The 12789-nt window shown below is 35.7% G+C and overlaps 1 protein-coding gene across 18 annotated transcripts in view; it reads left to right on the top strand.

Moving 5' to 3' along the window:
* SYNE1 (spectrin repeat containing nuclear envelope protein 1) overlaps nt 1-12789 on the top strand; it is a 449600-nt gene that overhangs the window by 242223 nt on the left and 194588 nt on the right. For all 18 annotated transcript variants that reach the window (XM_072828127.1, XM_072828137.1, XM_072828100.1 and 15 more), the window contains 9 exons: nt 1071-1235; nt 2731-3048; nt 4573-4728; nt 4882-5052; nt 5625-5951; nt 7194-7346; nt 7639-7806; nt 10066-10242; nt 12442-12588. In XM_072828127.1, the coding sequence (XP_072684228.1) occupies nt 1071-1235; nt 2731-3048; nt 4573-4728; nt 4882-5052; nt 5625-5951; nt 7194-7346; nt 7639-7806; nt 10066-10242; nt 12442-12588 (1782 nt within the window). The remainder of the gene's footprint in view (nt 1-1070; nt 1236-2730; nt 3049-4572; nt 4729-4881; nt 5053-5624; nt 5952-7193; nt 7347-7638; nt 7807-10065; nt 10243-12441; nt 12589-12789) is intronic.

The raw sequence follows: 12789 nt of genomic DNA, 5'->3' as shown, positions 1-12789 counted from the left end.
TTCCATGCAGACTCCCTGAATAGGAGGGGTTAGACCTATGCTTATTTAAAGAATCATTTATTTTCAGGAATGCTGATTTGTAAAAGTACAAAAGAACAAATGAGTTTTAATAGTTATTGGTGAAACCAAACAAAACCTTTAAATACTGTTAGTTCATGAAAGTTACTGAAGGAAAATAATTTTCAATAAAAATTCCCAGAAGTTAACCAATTTAAGAAAAAAATTGAGCAGCTTCATAATGAAGAGTCATAAAAGTTTTAATACATTTTGTGATGAGTACAAAAGAACAAATGAGTTTTAATAGTTATTGGTGAAACCAAACAAAACCTTTAAATACTGTTAGTTCATGAAAGTTACTGAAGGAAATGGTGAAACCATTGGTGAAACCAATCATTGGTGAAACCAAACAAAAACCTTTAAATACTGTTAGTTCATGAAAGTTACTGAAGGAAAATAATTTTCAATAAAAATTCCCAGAAGTTAACCAATTTAAGAAAAAAATTGAGCAGCTTCATAATGAAGAGTCATAAAAGTTTTAATACATTTTGTGATGAGAGTTTTCTAAAGCAGTAAATAATTACAAATAATATTTATCATTCTTCATTTAGACCTCACAAAGAAACTAAAAATAAGTTTCAAACATATCCTACCTTATTAGGCAAAATACATGAAAAATTAAATCCACAGTAAGTCCTAATCCTCACTTAAGGCACAATATAAGAATTTCACGTTTCTTCATTAGCAAAAGCATATTCTTATGACAAGGAAAGTTAATTCATTTTTTTGGCATTTCATATAACATCTCATAAGGAATTCAGACATCAGGTAGTTAATTCAACAAAATGATCTTCAAGGCCCCTTTTCATAGTGATATTATGTTTTTATACTTTTTATATAAATCTTGAAGCTTCATTCTTTGAGGAAATCATACTCCAGTGATTTAATAATCATGTTTTCCTAAAATTCCAAAAGTGAGTTCTTATAGTACATCAAAACTTATAGTACACTATAGTACCATAGTGCATGTGGTAATGTATTCTTATCTTAATCATCTTAAATGCTGATAATAGGAAGCAGTAACCAAGTCAGAAAAACTAGTTCGCCTGCACCAAGAATATCAGAGAGACCTAAAGGCATTTGAAGTTTGGCTGGGACAAGAACAAGAAAATCTTGACCGGCATTCAGTTCTTGAAGGTGATGCTCACACTCATGAGACAACATTGCGGGATCTTCAGGTAAAGTCTACTTCATCTTAAAGGAATTTTCATTCTGAATATGCAATTATTATTTTAGGCAATGGGAAGTCCCTATGACCGTAATCCTATAACGAGCTGATAGTTACTAAGGGAGATCTTGATTTATGGCATTCTGGGATCTCAGTAGTATATGGAGAGAGTGCTATACCAATAAACTACAGCATATGGCTATGATGCTTACATTTTAAATAAAGTTTTATTGAAACATAGCCACATCCTTTTACTTATGTATTATCTCTGGATATTTTTGTGCTGTAATGGCAGAGTTAAATACTTGCAGCAGAGACTGTATGGCCCTCAAAGCCTAAAATATTTACTCTTGTGTCTTTTTATTTAAAAAAAATTGCCAACCCTGAATTAAAAGAATTGTACAAAATTAACTTTAAAAAAACTAAGAATTTTGGAATAAAGTTTCTGTTTGTGGACATTTTGATTCATATTTTACCATATGTCTTGTTATTTTCCATTTACAAAGCATACAACATTCTTGGAGTGGCATCATAGCTGAGGAAAAATGTATCCATTAGTTTGAACCACAAGAGAGCTCTATTTTTGTAGATTAGAAAAATTGTCAGATATCAGAATTTCAAATGGCTTGAACTGATGTTGAAGATTTTTAAAATAATACCACATTTTAACTAAATATGTTGAAACTTTTAACATTCTTGGTGAGATATGACTTAGTTCCCTTTAACTTTAGATTATCAGATCAAGTAACAGTATGGATTCTTTAAACATTAGAAAAACAAGTATATAACATTGTTTTGCTAACATCCTTGAGGGTATAACAGTTTTTCTTTCCATAAAACATAGTTTATGTTCTTCAAGATTTGATTCATACCACATTCATAGGGTACATCTTTGGGGCTTCTGCTTTGGTGGAAGAAAAGCTATTTTTTTGTACCTGGGAGTTCCTAGTGGGCAGGTATGATGATCAGCCTTCCAGGTTTGTATGCCCTGTACTCTCCAGGGTCAACTTTTATGACCATCACATCTTCTAGAACAACTCTAGCAAAGGATCCTTCTTAGCAAAAAAAGAGTCCATGTTCCTTTTTCAGCTACAAATATAGTACTGACCTCATTCAATGTGTAAACAAAAAGGCTTGGACTCTGAGTAGTTTATGAGCCATAAAAAGCCTAGGTTATTCTTTTAAACAAAACCCCTTTAATCACAGATGGTTTTGCCTATAAGCTGAAAAGTCAAATTTCAAAAACTGTTTCTAAGATGATTAAGACAACTATTGGGCTATGTGTGTGTACATTTATGCAAGTATGTATGTATTATGATCATTTTACTGGAAATATATCTGAGTCTTTTGACTTGAGAAACAGGGTTCAGTGTTAGATACACTTTTTTGGCATAAGGCAGAATAAAATAATTCTTTTCTAATGTGAAGTTCAAGATGGCACAGTTGACTTGGGTGAGACATGATAACTTGTGCAGGTGTAAAATATGCATACCTTTCCCCTGCAGGAGCTACAGGTGCGCTGCGCAGAAGGGCAGGCACTGTTGAACTCAGTGCTGCACACCAGAGAGGAAGTGATACCATCAGGCATCCCCCAGACAGAGGATCGGGCTTTAGAGTCTCTCCGGCAGGACTGGCAGGCTTACCAGCAGAGACTGACAGAGACCCGGACTCAGTTCAATAATGTAGTCAACAAATTGAGGCTGATGGAACAAAAGTATCAGCAAGTAGATGAGTGGCTCAAAACACTGGAGAACAAAGTGAAAGTTAGGACAGGGCGTCAGTCCAACAGGGCAGCCAAGGAGATACAGTTACATCAGATGAAGGTACAACTCTTATAAATTCTTGATCTTTGTCAAAGTATCTGTGACCTTGCATTGTTTGTTTCATTAAAATATTTAGTAACTTTTTTTGTCCAAGATTTAAATTTTGCAAAATCTCTTCCTGCTGGCAGCAAAGAATTACTATGTAGAACATTCTTCTACAGCAGTTATTTAATAGAATTTTAAATTAGTCTTTAATAAAATATAATTTAATTAAATGTTTTGTACTTCCTTCCCATACCCTATTGCCTTGGCTTTGTAAGGATACATGAATAATAGTATTGAAATCATTTAAGTTAAAAAAAAAAGAAATCATTTAAGTTTGTGGTTCTCATGTGAAATTGCTCTGATGTAATGCATTGAAATAATACTTGATAATTAGTTTTATTCTAACTTTTATTCAAATTCAGTAGGAATGATCAAAGTAATGCTTAGGCCTTTGGAATTTCTCTTTTTTCTTTCTTTCTTTTTTTTCTTTTTCTTTTTTTAGATTTTATTTCTTTATTTGAGAAAGAGCGTGAACAGGGAGGAGAGGGAGAAGCAGACTCCTTGCTGAGCAGGGAGCCTGAGATGTGGGGCTGTATCCCAGGACCCTGGGATCATGACCAGAGCCGAAGGCAGACAACCAACTGGGCCACCCAGGTGCCCCAGGCCTTTAGAGTTTCTTATCCATATTCATCTAGTTTAAATTTTATCTAAAAGAAGATACAAAAATTTATGCCACTCTTTCTCTTTTAAAAAAGTTTTGAACTGGGGAATCTCTGAGTGGCTCGGTGGTTTGGCACCTGCCTTCCACCCAGGGCATGATCCTGGGGTCCCGGAATCAGGTCCCGTGTGAGGCTCCCTGCGTGGAGCCTGCTTCTCCCTCTGCCTGTGTCTCTGCCTCTCTCTCTCTCTCTCTCTCTCTGTCTTTCATGAATAAATAATTTTTTTTAAAAATCTTTGAAAAAAAGGTTTTGAACCAGTGTAATATATACAGAAAAGTATTCAAACTCATAAAGAATAGTTTTTGTCAGGCAGCCCCGGTGGTGTGGCGGTTTGGTGCCGCCTGCAGCCTGGGGTGTGATCCTGGAGACCCGGGATCAAGTCCCATGTCAGGCTCCCTGTGTGGAGCCTGCTTCTCCCTCTGCTTGTGTCTCTGCCTCTCTTTGTGTCTATAAATAAATAAAATCTTTAAAAAAAATAGTTTTTGTCTTATTATAATACAGTTTTTCATGAAGCTTATATTAGACACATTTTCAAAACTGCATCTCAAAATAAATATATTCTAAACATACACTGAAATCATTTACTATTAGGATGATTTTTATATTTTTTAATACTTTTTTCTTGTACTAAAGTATAACACATACAGAAAAGTGCCCAAATAAGTGTACAGCTTTTATCATATTGCCATAATACAATTTTTCATGAAGATTATGTATGATATATATATACATGTATATATATATACACTATATATATGTATATATATATATTTCTTTGCCTAAGATTAAACCTGTTTCTGCAACATTTATGTCATTTCAGAAGTGGCATGAAGAAGTCACCGCGTACAAAGATGAAGTTGAGGAAGTGGGAGCCAGAGCACAGGAGATGTTGGATGAGAACCACGTGAGCAGCAGAATGGGCTGCCAGGCCACCCAGCTGACTTCCAGATACCAAGCCATTCTTCTCCAAGTGCTGGTGAGTGGGCTTCCAGTGCTCGCTACAGGCCAGCAAATTTCACCAGCGAAAATGTTCTCCCTTTCATTAACTTCTGGTAAAGACACACACTTATCAAAGAGACACTGGTATAGGTCTGTAATTTACTGTCCAATTCTGCTTTTCCTTTTAAAGGAACAAATAAAATTCCTGGAGGAAGAGATCCAGAGTTTGGAGGAATCAGAATTATCCCTAAATTCCTATTCTGATTGGTACACCTCTACTCATAAAAATTTCAAGAATGTGGCCACCAAAATTGACAGAGTAGATAAAGCGATGATGGGGAAAAAAATGAAGATGTTGGAGGTAGGTGTGCATATATCAGACTTGTCTCCAAGCCTTTGTTCTTCCACATTGCTGCTCTGTTCCCTAGTGCAGGCATTGGGAGCATGTGTACCTGGGATGAGTGATAGTTCATGGCTCACACTTCACTCCACATATTAAGTTATAATCTCTGTGAGACTAAAAGCTGGCTGTCAGTTCTTTGTGATGCCATGTCATCTGAATGAGTAGACTTGGTTGTTTATATCTGAATTCCAGTTTTACACTTAAATATTAGGATAAAAAAATTATCCCGAATTCATGGCCCCACATACTAAAAAAAGAGTTTTTACTCAGATCTTGAAGAATACTACTAAGGATGAGAAGAACATCATATTCTTTTTTAAGTCTCTGATTTGAAAATGATATATTGATCAAGACTTGTTAAAACCTATATTGAAGTAAAGAAAAGAAGATTCTGACTCCTGGCAGATCACCTCTTCATAAAACTTCAAAAATATATCATAAAGAGGAAACTCGAGAATGGGACTTGAAAGCCTTTTCTTTAAAAGGAAAGAAATGCTAACACTATATTTGCTTCCTGCTTACTCTCTCAGGGTTTGCTAAAAGACATGGAAAAAGGCCATAGTTTGCTGAAATCAACCCGAGAGAAGGGAGAGAGGGCTCTCAAATACCTGGAGGACAGCGAGGCAGAGACATTAAGGAATGAGATCCATGAGCATGTGGAACAGTTGAAGGAACTGACCAGCACTGTCCGGAAAGAGCACATGACTCTGGAAAAAGGCCTTCTTTTAGCAAAGGAGTTCTCAGATAAATATAAAGCACTAACTCAGTGGATATCAGAATATCAAGAAATCCTACACACTCCTGAGGAACCCAAAATGGAATTATATGAGAAAAAAGCTCAATTATCTAAATATAAGGTAGTGTGCCATTACTCACAAATGCGTAGGAGGGTCATATGTGTAGGGACTTAAATGGGAGAAACATGAGAGCCCTGGTGTGTGCAGGTGCTGGAAGATATCCCTAAAGTATCTGTTCTGCTGCTTGTGAGTGATTGATTTGTCTAGGTATGCTACATCAGACTTATTTTTCCACTCAGAAATCCTATTTGCCAGTTATTCAAAGATTGTATCAATAAATGGAGATCTATTCTAACAGTCTGATTCAGGTACATGGGTACTCCAGATGAGTCTTCCTGGTATCAGGATCTCATATCTGTAAACTTTATCTCTTTTATATAGAGTCTTTCCTTCATCTTTTGGCACCCAATACCTATAAGCTGATCTATGGTGAATTAAAAATGAGATGCCATATTTGTAGGAAAATAAGTTCTAATTAACCAACTGTAGTTAAACATTTTAGAAATTAATTTTTGAAAGAATAAATGGTGATATGGATATAGCTATATAGTATATGTAGATATAGATAGTTCACCTGCTCAAATCTTTGAAACAATTTATTGAGGCTTATAGGTGGAATAATTTGTGTTCTAAATTTGACCCAAATTATTAGCAATATTTTTTTGAGAATTTCAGTATGATGGCTTCCCTCGGAGCTTTTCCTGCTGGAAGCTTTTTCCTCCTCTAGCCAATATGTCTTTTCCTATTCTTGGGTTTTTGTGCCAAGGGTAGCAGTCTGTCTTTTGAAGGTGCCACATTAGATCATAACTGCTTTTCTCTTTTTTCCCCCCACTGAGTTCTGGATATTTTTAAATAGCTCTTTTAGCCTGTCACAGCAGTATTTCACCTGGAACCTAAATCTCTAACTTCACATCCAGTTCAAACTGCAATTAACTTCATGAGCTAAAGTCAAATGATAACACCTCACTTCCTTTTGTGTAGAGTTTTTTTTTTTCCCCTCCATTGGAAGAAATGTGGTAGGAGCCAGAAATATGAACTATGTTAAATTTAGCTAAAGGTGATTCTTTTCCATATGTCCCTCTCCACGTGTGAAGGGCTATTTGCTATGTTACTCTTACTCTATATTTTAAAACTTTATTAGCTCTAAAAGTTATTCCCTAATGTTTTACATTTATCAATTTATAAAATATGCATCAGATCTTTGTTTGAGGTAGATCATCTCATACGTGGCACAGACATATGTATGTATTCACCTTGATCACATAGATGAACTGGCTCTTTTTGTTTTTCTTTGTACTTAAGTCACTTCAACAAATGGTGCTGTCCCATGAACCATCAGTAAAATCAGTGAGAGAAAAAGGTGAAGCTCTCCTGGAGCTGGTGCAGGATGTCACTTTAAAGGATGAAATAGATAAACTTCAAAGTGATTACAAGGACCTCTGTGATGCAGGAAAGGTAAGGAGAGACCAGAAATTCAATAAAAATGTGCTTATTTGACAGAAAGGGGTCTTGACTTTTTTTTTCTGTTAGAAAATTAAGGGCTGGTATGAGTCAGTCTTTTTCCTTTTATTCAGATAGGATTTTCAATGATATGATGATTCTTTATGTTTTTTTCTGTTCCTAGTGATTTTTAGAAATATGTAGCTGTACCTGCCCTATGAGTTGCACTGGGTTTTTAAAAATATAAAGCAGTTATCAGTAGATTTTTGGCTTGAAATTCATCTCTAATGGGCACCTGGCTTCACAGGAGCATGTCTGCAGCCTCGAGGCAAAAGTCAAAGACCACGAAGATTATAACAGTGAGCTCCAAGAAGTAGAAAAGTGGCTGCTGCAAATGTCAGGCAGACTGGTGGCACCTGATCTCATGGAGACGAGCAGTCTAGAGACAATTACCCAGCAACTGGCCCACCACAAGGTATGCCTCATCTCTAAATAGCTAAAGAATGCAGGGTTGGCTTTAACAGCTCTGTGTGTGTGTGCGCGCGCACATGTGTGTGTGTGTGTGTGTGTGTGTGTGTGAGAGAGAGAGAGAGAGAGAGAGAGAGAGAGAGAGAGAACCCAACTCTAGATCATAACAGCTGTACTAAAGAATCAGGTCAAGTCTCAAGAACATATGATAACTGAAAACAGTTGAATTCAATATTTCAGTGAATCAACTACAGTTAAATCCTGGCTTTCAACTTTTGAACACATTTTTCCCAGCTAATAGTTTCCCCTCCCCCCCCACACACAATTTAATCTTCATAAAGTAATTTATCAAAGGAAGAGATTATCTGTATTTTAGAAGAGTGTAGCCAGAGATATGGTACAGGAATAGTAATCAGAAAGTCTGGATTCTCGCCAGACTGTCATTCCCAGCTAGGGAAACTTAACCTGATTCTCCTCCTTTCACTGTTCTGTTAAGAGCAGTAATGATGCCAATCCTGTCACACAGCTGTTGTGGTCATCACAGGCGATGATGGGCATGAAAGCATTTTGTAAACCATAAAGTATGATACTGATAGGCAGTGTTATTATTTTTATTAATATATATTTGTAGTAACTATATGTGCCAGAGGACAGATGTCATATGTTCACAATTTTGTGGAGCAATTTTGGTGATCTTAGTGGGAAACTGAATTGTAGTCATCTGTGCCCAACTATCTACTGTGTCTTAGGAAAGCCAGTTAACCTTTCTAGGCTTCAGGATCCTTATCTGTAGGAGGAAATATTACTTAGCAAATATGAATAGAAAAGTTTAACTATATAATATATTCTATTAGGCACTGAGGAAATACCCTCAGTCACCTCATGATGTAGTGGTTCTATAACAGCTCAAAGACAGATGGTTCTTTTTTTATTATTATTATTTATGATAGTCACAGAGAGAGAGAGAGAGGCAGAGACACAGGCAGAGGGAGAAGCAGGCTCCACGCACAAGGAGCCCAACGTGGGATTCGATCCCGGGTCTCCAGGATCCCGCCCTGGGCCAAAGGCAGGCGCTAAACCGCTGCACCACCCAGGGATCCCCCAAATGGTTCTTTTTAATATGGTGGATATATTAAAACAGTAACTCAGCACCACCATGGAAAGTGGTGGACTCTGAGCTGCTGAGGGACCACTAGAATTTCTCTTAAATGTATTAGTGTATCAACCCAGGAAATCTGTGGTGAAATGTGCCACTTGTCATTAGTATTGTATATAGCATTAAGGAAACTAAAGCCTGATTTGAAACAGTTGATTCTCTGCTTTAAGTGATCTATGAGAATGCTCACTAGAGAACACATGTTGGAATAGTGGTGTGTACAAGTTGGAGTTAGGCAACCCAAGGTCCACAGGCTGGGTGTATGGCTCTGAGGGTGATATAACCTCCCTGTGCTTCAATCTACTTATCTGTAAAATGATGATAATAATATACATTTATCAGGGATAAATAGTTCCTGGACTATACCAGGGGTTTAATAAATGGTGCATAGTAAATATTATTTTATTAGTATAAATACTATTCAATATGCTAGATATTATATAAATTACTAATTAGATATTAGATTATTATATCAACCAGATATCGTATTATTAGGTAAACTAGGTATTAGTATATTAGATTAAATAGTAATTAGATTATTTTAGGTATAAATCATACCAGAATTATCATTTATAAAGCTAAAAAAAAGTATGAACATCCTTTTTGCTGATAATAATACCATGAAACAGATATCTCTGTAACTCTATAACTGAGATTAGCCATGAATTCACTCTAGTCTTAATGGTTACTGCATCATCCCTATAGAACTTAATCCATTAAACTCATTAGCTCTTCCCATTAGGGTTTCCCTGAAAACATACATTTTTTATTTGTTAATATAGTAACAAAGACAAATTATGAAACTTTTCCAAACATCATTATACAGTAAAATTACTTATTTTAAACTTTGATAAACTGGTTATTTAAAAACTGAAAATGGGGGATCCCTGGGTGGTCCAGCGGTTTAGCACCTGCCTTTGGCCCAAGGCGCGATCCTGGAGACCCGGGATCGAATCCCACATCGGGCTTCCGGTGCATGGAGCCTGCTTCTCCCTCTGCCTATGTCTCTGCCTCTCTCCCTCTCTCTCTGTGACTATCATAAATAAATAAAAATTTAAAAAAAACTGAAAATGGAACTATGAGAATTCTATATTTCTCTAATTTTTGCAGGCAATGATGGAAGAAATTGCTGGTTTTGAAGACCGTTTGAACAACCTTAAAATTAAAGGTGACAATTTGATTAGCCAGTGTGCAGACCACCTTCAAGCAAAACTAAAACAAAATGTGCACGCTCATCTTCAGGGCACAAGTGATAGTTACTCAGCTATCTGCAGTACAGCTCAGAGGGTGAGTACCCCTGGAACATTCTAGAGTGATGATGAATTAAGGAGAAAGTCTGTACTATCTAGAGGTTCTTAAAAATAGCTTTGATCCTCAGTTTTTGGGTTAGTTTTGTTGTATGTCCAGAAAGGGAATAGGAGGATAGGTTTCATAGTCTGTGTGGACGCAGGACTAACATATCATACATTTGATTATTGTGATGGAATGGTAAGTTGCAGATACTCAGTTTTATCCAATCCTTTTATTTCATAGATTGATTATGAAAAATTTTTAAAGATTTTATTTGCACACTATCAATACTTTAACTTGCCATTTTTTCTCTAACACCAAAGTGAGTTTATTCTGTAATTCTCACAATAATTATTTTCTGTTTAACTCTATGCTACCTAGGTTATACTCCAATTCAGTATTTTTATGAATTCATATAGAAATTGGATGGAGTGAGTACCAAATTTGAGTTATAATTTATGAGTATACTTAACACTAAAATAGAATTCTTAATGTATGACATTAGCAGTAAGTCTGAGACGGATAAGAATCACTCTTCTAACAAAAATTAGGTAAAATAAGTGAATTTTTTTTAATAATTTAGAATTTCTAAATGGCATCACAAAAAAATCCATGCATTTTTGTTGCTGGGCTAGCCAGTAAGAACTGGAGATGTACACATGACATGGGAAGAATGCTCTATCTTCATCCGGATTTGAAAAAAAAAAAAATGCTGAGTGACATTAGATGACTTCCCAGACTTGAAAAATTCACATTCAGAAAGTTAAGAAAAAAGAGCAGGAGATGGGGGTAGGGGAATGGAGTAACTGGGTGAAACCCCTGAAGGGGTTTCACCCAGTTAAAGAGGGCACATGATGTAATGAGCACTGGCTATTAAGTGCAACTGATGAATCACTGAACTCTACCTCTGAAACTAATAATATACTATATGTTAATTGAATTTAAATTTTAAAAAAAGTTAGGAAAAAGGAGGGATAAAGTAAATCTAACAAATGATTTCAGAAGATGACACGGAGGGGAAAAGGGAGTGAAGTAAAATAAAACAGCATGGAACTTCCTGGTGAGCTGGCTAGTGTACTCCTTCAGCAGAGATTATTTTGAACACTGACATAGCAAGCATTTTCTACACAGTAAGGATTTTGCACATTTGAAAAACAATGGTAAATGTTCAAAAGACATATAGTTTAAAAATACATCTTTAAAAAACAGATGAAATTCTAAGAACATAATCAGAACTTCATAATTAAAGTGTGTAAAAATGATAGAGAAAAAAACACCTTTTTTCTTTTTAGTTCTGCTATAATAAGATTAAATAAGAGACCATCCGAATATCAGTGAAGATAATGAGTTTAATAGATGACAAAGAAAAACAGAATTCCATTATTGTTTCACTTGTCTTAATAAAAAGCCAGGCTAACTTAATTTCCTTCTTTTTTATTTTATTTCTTTCTTCTTTTTAAAAATAGAATAGTTTGCTCAGAAAAACATAAAGGTATATTTCACTTAGTTTCTCAGGATTTATGGATAAAATGGAAACTGGTTGGCTGGTTGAAGATTAATTAATTTGAATAGACACACTAGAAAACGTTTGGATTATTCTGAATTATTGTTATACTAAAACACAGCTTCTAAAATGAAATGAGGGCATCCAACTCTCCCTTCCCCTATGTTATAGTTTAGTTTCTTTCTTTCTTTTTTTTTTTTTTTATAGTTTAGTTTCAATTTGACCATATTCTTAAGCATTTCAGTTAGGGAAATATTGGTTACCTTTTCATGATATGATATTTTATTTTTATGTTTAGTTTCTAGTTTAAACAAAAAGTGCAGTAATTATACCATGGAGGGGGTACTGCAAAACCCCTGATTTATGTTTGATAATTTACTTCAAAGATTTCATGTTTTCTAACACATTTCTACAGTCACATCAACCCTGCCCACATTCTCTTCCCCTAATCAGGATATTATATTATAACGTGTGGGTTGAGAAATTATAAACTGAAGATGGCCTTTGAGCTTTGCAACATTTTGGAACATATGCAAACTCCTTAGATATGTATTATGGTTCTGGGGAGTCCTGTGGAGAAAATGTACTTAAATGGACTTGTCAGTATGTTTCATTTGAATCCATGATCTTTATAGAAATCAGCAGAGATTTTTTTGAACTCTCATAACTGTAGCATGATTGTTTTGTCTCAGGTGTACCAGAGTTTGGAACATGAACTTCAGAAGCATGTTAGCCGACAGGACACTCTGCAGCAGTGCCAGGCCTGGCTCTCAGCAGTCCAACCAGATTTAAAGCCAAGCCAGCTTCCACCTCTAAGCAGGGCAGAAGCCGTGAAGCAGGTAGTAGACTCCTGGAAGTTCATGTTATATTGGTATTCATCCATTCAATGAAATTGTATTACGTACTTATTATGTGCCAAATTGTGCTGGCTCCCAAGGGCATGAAAGTATGAATAAGGTCTGAGCTTGACTCTAGTCAAGTTCATGTTTTAGCTAGGAAGACAGACACAATACCAATGGTAGAATAGAAAGAGCATGGGG

Source organism: Canis lupus, chromosome 1 (assembly GCF_048164855.1).
Source record: "Canis lupus baileyi chromosome 1, mCanLup2.hap1, whole genome shotgun sequence".
NCBI lineage: Eukaryota > Metazoa > Chordata > Mammalia > Carnivora > Canidae > Canis > Canis lupus.
The sequence above is the reverse complement of the archived record's forward strand: the minus strand, read 5'-3'. Positions and strand labels throughout refer to the sequence as shown.